The sequence below is a fragment of the Fukomys damarensis genome, unplaced genomic scaffold (genome assembly GCF_012274545.1).
Source record: "Fukomys damarensis isolate Sample0158 unplaced genomic scaffold, DMR_v1.0_HiC HiC_scaffold_11, whole genome shotgun sequence".
Taxonomy (NCBI): domain Eukaryota; kingdom Metazoa; phylum Chordata; class Mammalia; order Rodentia; family Bathyergidae; genus Fukomys; species Fukomys damarensis.
The window spans coordinates 28,040,596-28,053,116 of NW_022900923.1; the positions used below are offsets into that span (position 1 = coordinate 28,040,596).

The following is a 12,521-nucleotide window of genomic DNA, read 5'->3' on the forward strand; positions in this document are numbered from 1 at the left end:
ACACTCTTTGTGAGTATTTGAAGTAGGTTAAGCTGGGTCCCCAGAAGAGTTCTATTTTCCATAAAGTAACACGAACAAATTGAAAGAGCAGTTAGTAAAAATTAAACCCTTCCACCTGACAGGTGGTTAACACCTGAGACCGTGGAGGTGGTTGTCATCCTCACCTCAATGCACCCAGACTGGAGTTCAGCAGATTCCTACGCCATTACTTTGGAGTCCCCCTTCTCCATTGTTGTGTGGTAATCACAGCATTGTGGAGGGCAGCATCGTGCACTCTCTGGGGTGGAATGTCTTCTTCTTTTTCTTTTTTTAAATTTTGGAATTTGAGGTTTGGGCTGTGCAGTATGCTCGTCATCTCCCAGGACATCCTTGCCATATTTTCTACAAGTGATGAAGGCCAGCTCATGTCACTGATGAACTCTGTAATTTTTCTGATTTATATTATACTTGCTTTGGACACTGTTTTAAATTAGATTCAATGTAACTTAATGATTTCCACATGCACCTTATATTTTCTTGGCCACAGAATTGCCAACTGTGTTTTAAGAAAATGAACTGCAGGTTATAAATTTTTGTTTAGCTTGCAGCTGAGTTTCACACCTAAATTTTGTAGGTAAAGGACAAACTACACAGCTATGGCATTTTCATCATGTATATTCATGTGGAAGGACTACAGTCTAATGTTAAAAAGTAGGCTTAAAATTCACTAAGATGTGGTCATATTAAAATAAGACTAAGTATTGTGATGCCAAGAAGAAATCTTTTGAAATTGGGCATGAACCTACCAAGAAAGCTTTCTATCACTGATATAATGATTCATTCAATGAATGTGAAGAATGAGAATAGAAAAATCGAAGTGGGTTGATGAGTAGAAGAGAATAACAAGGCTTGAGACCTTGCCTACATTCAGAGTTCTATGATCTTTCATTTGATGGAGAACTTTCCATTAGCATATAAAAGGGACTTCATTTTTCCTGTAACTCCCAAGTTTAAAGGTTCAATTTAGGCTACTGCCACTCCTATCCTATCTTACATTTACTAGAAAAACAGCATGATCTGTGTTTTATTATGCCCTTAACTGATAGGATTTCTATTCATTCTTACTAAGTCTTGCTTTCAAAGAATTCAGGTTTTGAACATAATTATCACTGTAACTGAGATTATTTTTCCCCCAGAGGCAACATTTACTGTGAATGTTCACATGCTTATGTTTTTCTCAGTGCGTATTTTTCTATCTGAAGTGGCTTTGGCAATTTAGTAAATTGTGGCTTTCAGGAGACTTATACAGAATAAAAAGGCTATCAGAATACTGAGCATGAATGTACCTACTAAAATTAATTAGTTGTAATTCAAGATTCAAAGAAAAAATATGTCTCACAAAATTAGACTCATGAAAGAAAACTTCCAGAACTGCTTCAAAAAGTGACAAGAATGATGGAATAATTGTGTTCAAAGTGAGAGGAACTATTTTGAGGGGGATTAATGGCAATGTGTCTTGTACTATAATAATTTTAAAAAATATTTAAATATTCACTGCATTTTTTTATTAGTCCGCTTATTTCACATTTCTTCTCATATGGTTGTAAGGTTAAGGCAGAAATTGCTTAAGACTTTTTAAAAGAATACTTATTAAAAATGTTATTAAAAGTGCTTCTTTTAAACTTTTAGTCATTTCCATTACTCTCAATTTTTAATTCAGCACATATGCATGAGGCTTAAAGTCTTTCTGACTTTGTGAAGGTTATTTATGAAAATAGACCAAGTTTAATAATGCTTGTTCTAATCTTATTGCGCTAAAGGTAAATTTAAAGATCAAAAGATCAGTAGATGTTTTGGGAGAGAACACATAAACCAATGGGTTAAGTTTTATGCATACAGATAATTACATTGTTTGCAAACTTTTTATCTCTCTCTATTTAAACAAAAGTAAATAATTTATGCCCTTAGTAAATTAAAGCAACTTGAATTCTGCCTCTAGAAACTTAGCCAAGAAAATTCAAGGAAGTCTTTTAGATCAAAGTAACCGCCTTATATTTAATGGTCTAGAACAAAACTTACATAAGTGAACCAAGCGATCATTCCAAAGTAGTGCTGTGCAGCAAAAATGTAAAGTGAGGGCTAGAGATGTAGCTCAGCACTTGCCTGCTGTGGGGGAGGCCCTGAGTTTATCCTCAGGACCGCAAAAACAACTATATACACATTACATATAAAATAGCCACGTACATAATTTTAAAGAAATAGTTAATTTTGATAATTTAATTCTACATCTAAGATTGTCATTTCAATATGTCAGCAATATAAAAAAAGTTTGTTTTTCAATTTAAATTTCAATTATTTAAAACTAAATTAAATAAAAACTAGGTTCTTGTCATTTGCTCAGTAGCTATATGACACTAGTTAGTACCTACTGTGTTAGGAGAGAGCTAAAGCATTTCATTTAGAGATCACCTTAAGGTTATTTATTTTTTTAAATTATTAGGAAACCAAGCTCAAGTTTATCAGAGAGCTCTTATAAGGATATGACATTATGTGTTAATTTCTTTTGAGAAAAAGGAGGTATTTCTCTTTTTAGAAACCTGTATCCACGAAGAAATAGATTAATAATTTCACTATGATATGAATTACCAGTTCATATTTATTTATCTTTAATTTTAAAACCAGAAAAGTAATAATATAAAGACTGTACTATTTTAGGTAAAGAAGCATTGTATTCTTGAAACAATTTGTAATCAATATATAATAAATATCACAATATAATCTGTATTTGCAAATGTGAAAACCAGGGTAAACTATTCATTGTTATTATAAAGAATGCCCTAATATCCACAGCAGGGGAAAATGAAGCTATGGGCACATCAGATATAGGTTTTTTGACATATATGAGTCAAAATGTTTATTTACTATGACATTCCTCAACTTTTTGGTTGTTTTGAGACTTTACATTAGTTCTTATGTAAAAGTGAAGGAGTTCATTTTGGAGATTATAATGTAAAGAAAGTTCAAGAAACAAAAGTAGTTCCCTGCATTTGCCATTATATTTCTAACTCTCTGTGAGGTTTGGCTGTGTCCGTTCATCGTTTTGTTCCCTGTGGTTACCAACCAATATTAAGCTTCATTCACTTCAGGTTCAGAGTTTCACAAGAACTTTTCCCAGTGAATAATGAGGTAGTGGTTTCAATACTTTTGAAAAGTGTTGTTGACTATATTGATTTTATTAATATATGAGTTTTAAATGCTCCTTTCAAATTTATAGAGTGAAAATACATTTAATGTCTTAGGGATCCCATTTCAGTAATTTTTTTAGGACTGCATTCATTTTCAGGGTGAGCTTGAAGTTTTTAGGGATCCCAATCTGGTAAATTCAGATGGAGCCACTTCTGAGGGTTGTGGTGATTTCTAGAGTCTACTCCTGGGTGATGTTCAGAGACACCTAGGGACATGGCCAGCCAGCCATATGTCCTCTGGGAGAAAATATGTACCTAAGTCAAATGCTCAGAGAAATCTTTCATTGAGTAACTGGACAATATTTATCATTCTTTCTATTCCTAACATGTATGTCTAGTGATTTCTGAGCTGTTCTGACTTTGGCCCAGGGATAGGAGACTTTTCCTGCTTCCTTGGTACTAGATGACGGTTATAATAGACACGTAATCTGTCCTCAGAATTATACTGTCAAGCAACTCTGTTGTGTAATTGGCCATTCAAAAAGTACAGGAAATGGATAATTTATGTAGTGGTTCACAATCAAGTACACAATTGGGGAATGTTTTTGTTCAAGCTTCTGAATATATAATAGCAATCTAAAAATTTTTTGAGCAGCCCAGATTAGGGAAAGTTGACCACAAGTAAAAATTATTCTTAAAGCCAGGCATGGTGGCGCATGCCTGTAATCCCAGCACTTGGGAAGCTGAGGCAGGAGGATCACTGTGAGTTCAAGACCAGTCTGGGCTGCATAATGAGTTCCAGGTCAGTCTCAACTACATACATAGTGAGACCCTGTCTCAAAAAAAACAGAAACAAAAACAAAAAAACAAAAAACAAACCAAAATAAAAAAATTATTCTTATTTCACATACCAAATTAGTAAAATGCCTAGCAGCTGTTTCCTACTTTTTTACTGTACAAATACTCACTCAAGGAATTTGTTGCAAATGATAATGAACCAAATAACTATTATGGAAAAGAAAATACATTAAGTACCGTTAAAATGGAAAGCTCATGAGAGTATATCTGGAATGAGTAGGTACGTCTGACAAAGAGAAAGTTTTAAAGAGGAAAAGGCATGCTATCTCAGTCTTGGGAAGAAAACAGCTCAATTCAGCAAATATTTACTCAGTGATTATGCAGCAGAATGCTATTAACTGAGGTCTTAGCAATTCAACAAAGCAGTTTGTGCCATCAAAGAACTTTTACAATAATAGGAAAATGTGGATATACATTATTGGTGAGGAGTGTTTGGTAGCAGAGAATGAATAGTAGGAAGATTATGTACTTGAATGAAAGTACTGAAGACATAAAGGAGTAAAGCAAGGGGAATATTCAAAGAGCTGGGGGAGTCCCGACTTAAAGGGAGCCGGAGAAGAGCAAGACCAAGTAGAAAGCTAGAAGATTATTTGATCCAACCCAATAGTTAATGAAAGATTTAAAGTAGAACAGCTCTTAACTGCAGGTAAGTTAGTTTAGTAAAAGGAAGAATGGAAAGGAGGCTCTACATGTAATAAAATTAATGATAAGAATAAGAAGTGATAGCAAGTAAAGAGAAAGGAAAAGTTCAGATTAATAATGGAAATGGAATAAAGTTTGACTTCTGAGTCAAAGATGACTGGTTTTGAATCCAAATATGTAGGTAGATCTTGCCACTAACAAAAATAGGAAAGACTGGATTTTTTTGGAGACAGGGTCTTGCTATGTAGTTCAGGCTGGCCTTGAATGCACTGTGTTGTCCAGACTGGTTTCAAACTAATGGTGATCCTCCTGCCTCAGCTTCTCAAGTGTTGAGATTACAGAAATGTACTACCATGCCTGGTGGGGAAGACATAACTGAGAAAAAAATATTAAAAAGTCCTGCTGTTCATTTAATTGGAGAAACTTATAGAATATCTAGGAGTAGATTCTAACAAGAAATTAAAAATGAACAATTGGAACTTGAAAGATAAGTACAGTCTGAAGGTGTGTGTGTATATACATATATATATATATATGTTTGTGTATGTACACACACATAAATTTTTAGAGCAATGTTGTTAAACTAAATGCTTTGAAATATATATAAATAATGGAAGGTAGGAGATAAGTTAGGTAGAAACATAAAGGACTTATAACTCAGCAAAAGCTCTGGGACTCTGACTTACCTCTTTTCCAAAGTAGAGATCAGGTTACTATATATAGCTTTCATGTTCATACAGTTAAGAAAGTGACGTACTGTTGAATGAGTTTCTCTTAGTTTTAGAGACTATTCATAACTTTTGATGCTTAGTTCCAATCCATTTAACAAGTAGTATTCAAAGGCTGTAAGTCTTGGCTGGGATCCAAGGCAAGAAACGATTCTCTAGTACATCCATGGTGCAGTGTGGACAATTCTCACATGTAGTTCTTAGGACTCTGATTAGATCTCTGGTGCTCAGGATCTCTGTATCAGAACCTGGGATCATCTGGATTCTGAGGTGAAGCTCAATAGGAAAATCAAATTAAGATCTCTAAGGCAACTTGTTAAAATATCTGTTTTTGTTTTTCTTTTTTTTTTGCTGATGAAATAATGCATTTTTGTTTCTGCTTAACAGGGTGGTGGTGATTGTCCAGAAATGAGTATTGGAGCTATTAAAATTGCCTTGGAAATTTCTCTTCCTGGTTCTTTCATCTATGTTTTCACTGATGCACGGTCTAAGGATTACCGGCTTGCCCAGGAGGTGCTGCAGCTCATCCAGCAGAAGCAGTCCCAAGTGAGTAGGCGTTAAGCAAGCCGACACCTCTGTCTGAATACAGCCCATGAGAGGTTGCCTGTCCTCTTTGACTACTACTCATGTGTGCTCACTATCTATTTTAGAACTATCTGTCCACATTTATGTATGCCATTTATTGTAAATATGTATGTCATTTAATGTAAACAAATATGTGTATGATATTTCTGGAGCACATATGAAGACCTTGTTTTTTTTTAAATACAGAGAAGAATTGAATAAAAGTTCAGCAACATGCTTCTTGCCATCTTTTCTTCATAACTATCAGAAGCAAAGGTTTACCAAAGAAAGACCCATATTTCAATGTGTGCTCCTATGTGGAATCTTGCCCATGTCTGTTATTCATTCTATGAGTTAGCGATTGCTGTTTAATATATTCTTGTAACACTCAGTGGTTTATAACAACAAGTTTTATTATATCTAATGTGTCATTAGGTTTCAGTTCATCTAGGCTAGGCTTGATTACTTGGGTGTCTGGAAGTATTTCATTTTGGCTTTTTTGTTTTGTTTTGTTTTGGTACCAGGAATTGAACTCAGGAACTTGCACTTGTGTAGCAGGCAGTGGAACCACTGAGCTAAATCCCTGGCTCATTTTGGCTTCTGTAAAATGGTCTCTGAAGCATATTGGTTTTACTTCATAGGTTTCTTACCCTCTAGTTATGCCTTTCTCACGAGCATAGCAGAAACTACAGATCAAATGGAAATTCACAGGGGCTTCTGAGTTGAACCTTGGAATTCATAGAATTTTTTTTCTTTTTATTGAGTTTATTGGTACATTTTACGTATACAGTACAGTTATTCATTATTGGGATCCTGTACCTTTACATGATGGGTCTTGGTTCTCATTTTTTCCCCTTGTCCCTGCCCTTCCTTCACCCACTCCTCTCTTCCTCATTTACAAACACTTTATTTCCATTTTTTCATTTTCTCATATTTTTTTCTTTTACCTTATTCCATTTCCCCTACCTTTCCCACTTTCCCTATATAGACTTTTTTTTATCTCATTCTTTTGGTCAATGCAAATCATATGGCCAAGCTTAGGTCCAGATGATAAAATAAACCATATGGCTTTATCGAGGGGAATTTCAAAATCCCCTGGCAAAGTGAATGGACAAAGAGAGGTGCAGAATTGAGGCCATTGTGTAATATAGCACAGTCACTTTTACTTTCATAGTTTTGAGCCCACATTTCTGAAATGTAAATAACTATGGTGCTGTATGGGTTCACTATTAAACAGAATGCAGTTAAAAATTGTTATATATGAAGTGTGATTGAAAAATACTGTGTTAAAATAAAAATTTATTTTATTAAAAGGTACATTTTCATTAATCCCCTCAAAAAAAGTCCCCTTGTTCCAGACATACTTGTTTTGGAAGAAATTCTGAAGGTCCTCTTTTATGTCTTTAGTTGTACTGTTGTGGTTTCATTGATGTCTTGATTTGATTCAAAACCTTTATCTTTCATGGTCATTTTGATTTTAGGAAAGAGCCAGAAGTTTCACTGTGTGTGAAGATCTAGGGAATGAGGTGGATCAGAACACACTAAATTTTATGAACCTGCCTTTCCATTGGATGGTACTTGGTAGCAACATTCACTATATTTTTGATCACACCTCATAAAGATGCTCACAAAAGAGTACTTGCATAACTTGTGTGTATACGCGTGCGTACACACACACACACACACACACACACACACACACATACACGTATTCCCCTTGTCTATATATTAATACGTGGTAGATGCTCAATAAATATATGTTGATTTTTGGAAACCCATTAAACTATCTTTTTATTAAACAAATCACAGGTGGTGTTTGTGCTGACTGGAGACTGTGATGACAGGAACCACATTGGATATAAAGTCTATGAGGAAATTGCTGCTACAAGTTCTGGTCAAGTGTTTCATCTGGATAAAAAACAAGTGAATGAGGTCAGTTCAACAATGTGAGTCTACTTTGTTACCAGCAACTTTACCAAGATCTCTGAGGCCTCCTAATTATGAAGGCTTGATTGCAAAAACAGTTGTAACCGACAGGTTTTATTCTTGGTCTATAAGCGGGTCAATAATAGCATTGAACTAATGTGGAAAAGTAGTAGCTTCATCTAATTTTTTTTTAGGTGCATTATGTTACAGCAATAAATTACTTAATTTTAATGTAAATATGTTTAAAAATCATTCAGTTTGAATTAAATTTTTTTCCCATGAAGTTTATTGGTAGATTTAAGGCTAACAATACAGTTACAGTCATCATTGGAATCTTATGCCTTTATATGATGTATCTTGGTTCTTGTTTTTTCCTCATTCCCCTGCCCTCCCTTTACCCCCTTCACCCTTCTCTATTTACAAAGACTTTGTTTCCATTTTTTCCTTTTTTCATATTTTCTTTTCCCTTATTTCCTTTCCCTTACCTTTCCTACTTCCCCTTCTCCTTTAGCCATTTTCTTCCTATTTCACACTATCAGTTATACTATTTGAACCTTATTTATACTTTTAGCTTTTCACACCAGAGAAACTATTCAATATTTACTTGTGTGTCCTATTCATTTCACTTAAAGAGTATAGCTTTAATGTGCATCCATTTAGCTATAAATGACTCTAGTTTCTCATTCTTTATGGCTGAGTAGTACTCCATTTTATAGAAAAAACACATCTTCTTCATCCAGTATCCAGTTGATGGGCATTTAGGCTATTTCCAAGTTTTAACTTTTGCAAGCTGTGCTGCTATAAATATGGGTGTGCATATATCACTGTGGTATGAGTCTTTTAATTCTTTTGGGAAAAATATCCAGCAGAGGGATAGCTGGGTCATGGAACCTCTAGTCCTAGTTGTTTGAGGTATCTCCACATTGATTTCCACAGTGGTTGAACCAGTCTTCACTCCCACCAACAATGGAGAAGGTTTCAACATTTGTTATTGGTTGATTTCGTGATAGCAGCCATTCTTTGTGGGGTGAGGTGGAATCTCAGTGTTGTTTTCATCTGCATCTCTCGAATGACCGTGATGTGGAGCATTTTTTCACATATTTACTTGCTGCTTTTATTTCTTTGTCTGAAAAATGTCTGTTCATTTCAGATGCCCATTGTAGAATTGGGTCTTTATATTTGGGGGGGGCTGGTTGTTTTGAGTTCTTTATATATTTTAGATAATAGTCCTTTGTCTGAGGAGCAGCTGGTAAACATTTTTTTTTCCACATTGTAGGTTGCCTTTTAGCTCTGTTGGTGGTTTCTCTTGCACTTCAGAAGCTTTTTAATAGGATGAGATCCCAGTTGTTGATTCTTTGTGCTAGTTCCCATGCTACTGAGGATTTGTTCATCGTCTTTCCTATGCCAGTATCTTCAAGAGCTCTATGTAATTTATTTTCCATCAAGTTTAGTGTTTTTGTTTTGATATTTAGATCTTTGATGCACTTGGATTTTAGTTTAGTGCATGGTGAAAGATAGGGATCTAGTTTTAATCTTTGGCAAGTAGGAAGCCGGTTATTCCAACACAGTTTATTGAAGAGGCTATCTTTCCTCCAGTGAGGATGGTTGGCTCCTCTGTCAAAGATGAGGTAGCTGAGTACATCTGGAGTGTTTCTGCATCTTCTAATCTATTCTATTGATCCTCAATTCTGTTTCCTTGCCAATGCCATGCTGTTTTTATCAAAGTGGCTTTATAGTATAGTTTGAAGTCAGGGATTGTAATACCCACTGCCAAGTTTCTGTTGCCTAGAATTGCTTTTGCTATTCTAGGTCTCTTCTGGTTCCAAATTAATTTTTGTATTGTTTTCTCAAGTTCTGTGAGATGTACTGTTCGAATTTCAATTGGGATTGCATTGAATCTGTATAACAGTTTTGAAATAATGGCCATTTTCAGTATATTGGTTCTTCCTACCCAGGAGCAAGGGATGACTTTCCATTTTTTTATATCCCCTTTGATCTCTTTGTTTTCAGAGTGCTGTAGTTTTCAGTGTAGAGGTCTTTTGTCTCCTTTGTTAGATTGATTCCTAGATGTTTTATTTTTTTGGATGCTATTGTGAAAGGAATTGTTTCCCTAATTTTCTCTCTCAGTGAGTCTGTTATTTATGTATAAAAAGGCTATTGAGGGCTGGGAATTTAGCTCAGTGGTTCTACTGCCTGCCTCACAAGAGCAGGGACCCGAGTTCAATCCCTGGTACAAAAAAAAAAAAAAAAGGCTATTGATTTTTTGAGTATTTACCTTGTATCCAGCTACTCTACAGAATCTGTCAATTAAGGCTAGAAGTCTTTTGGTGAAGTTTTTTTGGGTTTTCTATATACAGTATCATATCATCAGCAAATAATGACAGTTTAACTTCTTCCTTTCCTATTTTGATTCCTTTTCTCTTGTCTAATTGCTGTGGCTGTTGTTTACAGAGCTGTATTGAAGAGGAGTGGTGACAGTGGACATCTTTGTCTTGTTCCTGATTTTAACATGAAGGTTTTCAGTTTTTGACCATTTAGGATGATGTTGGCTGTTGGTTTTTCATTAATAGCCTTTATCAGGCTGAGATAAAGACCATCTATTCCAGTTTTCTGCAGGATTTTTTTTTTTATCATGAACGGTTGCTGAATTTTATCAAATGCTTTTTCTACATGTTTTGAGATCATTTATGGTTTTTGTCCTTGAGTTTGTTAATATAGTATATTACATTTATTGATTTACATATGTTGAACCATCTGTGCATCTCCGGGATAAATCCAACTTGGTCAGTGTGTATGATCTTCTTGATGATCTTCTGTATTCTGTTTGCCAGTATTTTATTGAGGATGTTTGAATCTGTGTTCATTGGGGACAATGGCCTGTAGTTCTCTGTTTTGGTTGGATCTTTCCCTGGTTTGGGAATCAAAGTAACACTTGCTGCCAGAAATAAATTTGGAAGTATTGCTTCTCTTTCAATTTCATTGAAGAGTTTAAAGAGTGGTGGCAGTAGTTCTTCTCTAAATATCTTGTAGAATTAAGCAGTGAAGCCATGAGGACCTGGGTTTTTCTTTGTTGGTAATGTTTTGATTCCATTTTCAATTTCACCAAATGTAGTTGAGGTGTTTAGAGTTTTTTATATCTTCTTCATTCAACTTTGGAAATCCATATGTATCTAGCAATCTGTTCATTTCCTCTGTTCATTTTAATTTTATAGAGTACAGTTTTTCAAAGTAGGTATTGATGATCTTTTGGATTTCTGGTGGATCTATTGTGACTTTACCTTTTTCATTCCTAATTGCATGAATTTGAGCCTTTTCTGTCCTTTTTTTGATGGGGTTGGTTAAGGGTTTATCGATTTTATTCTTTCAAAAAACCAACTCTTTGATTCATTGTTTTTTTGTATCATTCTCTTAGTCTCTATTGCATTAATTTCTGGTCTGATCTTTATAATTTCCTCCCTTGTTTGAGCCTTGGCTTTGTTCTCCTCTTCTTTGTCTAGCTCGCTCTTTTTTCCTAGTATGGGCATTTACTGCTATGAATTTCCCTTGTAGACTTGCTTTCATTGTGTCCCACATATTCCTGTATGTTGTATTGGCATTATCATTTAATTGAAGAAACTGTCTAATTTCTTCTGTAACCCATTGGTTGTTCAGCAGGGTGTTATTCAATTTCCATGTGTTTGTGCATTTCTTGTGGTTTCTTATGCTATTTATCTAGGTTTAATTACAATGTACAGGGGATAACTTCAATTCCTTCGCATTTACTTAAGCATGTTCTATGAGCTAGTATGTGTTTTGTAAAATGACCTGTATGCAGCCAAATAGAATGTATATTCTGATTTTGAATGAAGTTTTTTGCAGTTCTTGGTTCTTACTTTCATGATACTTGGGATTAAACCCAGGGTTTTCACACTGAGCTACATCCCAGAGTTTTTTTATATTTTATTTTGAGACAAGGTCTCACCCTGACTTCAATTTGGTAATTTAAAGAACTATAGCGTTATCAAAATTTGATATTAAGATCTATATCTTATAAGAAAATCTTGGTATTTTCTTGAGAAGCCTTTGAGTAGGTCTAAGGGTTTTGTGATTACTTTTTTTCTTTTTTTTATTATTTTGCTTGGTCTCATTCTTTTTTTTTTTTTTTTTTTTTGGTACCGGGGATTGAACTCGGGTCCTTGCGCTTGCAAGGCAGGCCACAGAACCGCTGAGCTAAATCCCCAGCTTCATTAATTTTTATAACACTTATTTGCTCATTTAATTATTTGTCCCCACTTAAATTTCATCTTTATTGTATTCGTTGTACTTATGCAATACCTAATGATTTCACAGTAGACCCCTTTGTGCCTTGAATGAAGTGCTTCAGTAGTTCTCATTGCTTAAGAGGACTTATTACATCAAACTAATAGGACAGTGGAAATTTGTAGGAGAAACAATTGAATAAAAATATTTTCAATCAACATATTGAGATATATAAAACTTAAAGTTTACTTTGACTTGAGAGAAGTTTCAGGAGAAACAGGTTTTGGGACAAACAGGTTTTGACAGGGTTATGGGTTAGTCCTCATTGTGTCCACTTTAGTGCCTTAGAAGTGCATAGTCAGGATTTAAAGATTATTAGGGGATTTCTTAGCAGCTAATT

The 12,521-nt window shown here is 34.8% G+C and overlaps 1 protein-coding gene across 1 annotated transcript in view; it reads left to right on the forward strand.

Moving 5' to 3' along the window:
- Nucleotides 1–12,521, forward strand: part of Hmcn1 (hemicentin 1) — a 419,231-nt gene that overhangs the window by 112,011 nt on the left and 294,699 nt on the right. Inside the window, exons 3-4 of the mRNA XM_010635433.2 lie at nucleotides 5,780–5,938; nucleotides 7,766–7,888. Of these exons, the coding sequence (XP_010633735.1) occupies nucleotides 5,780–5,938; nucleotides 7,766–7,888 (282 nt within the window). The remainder of the gene's footprint in view (nucleotides 1–5,779; nucleotides 5,939–7,765; nucleotides 7,889–12,521) is intronic.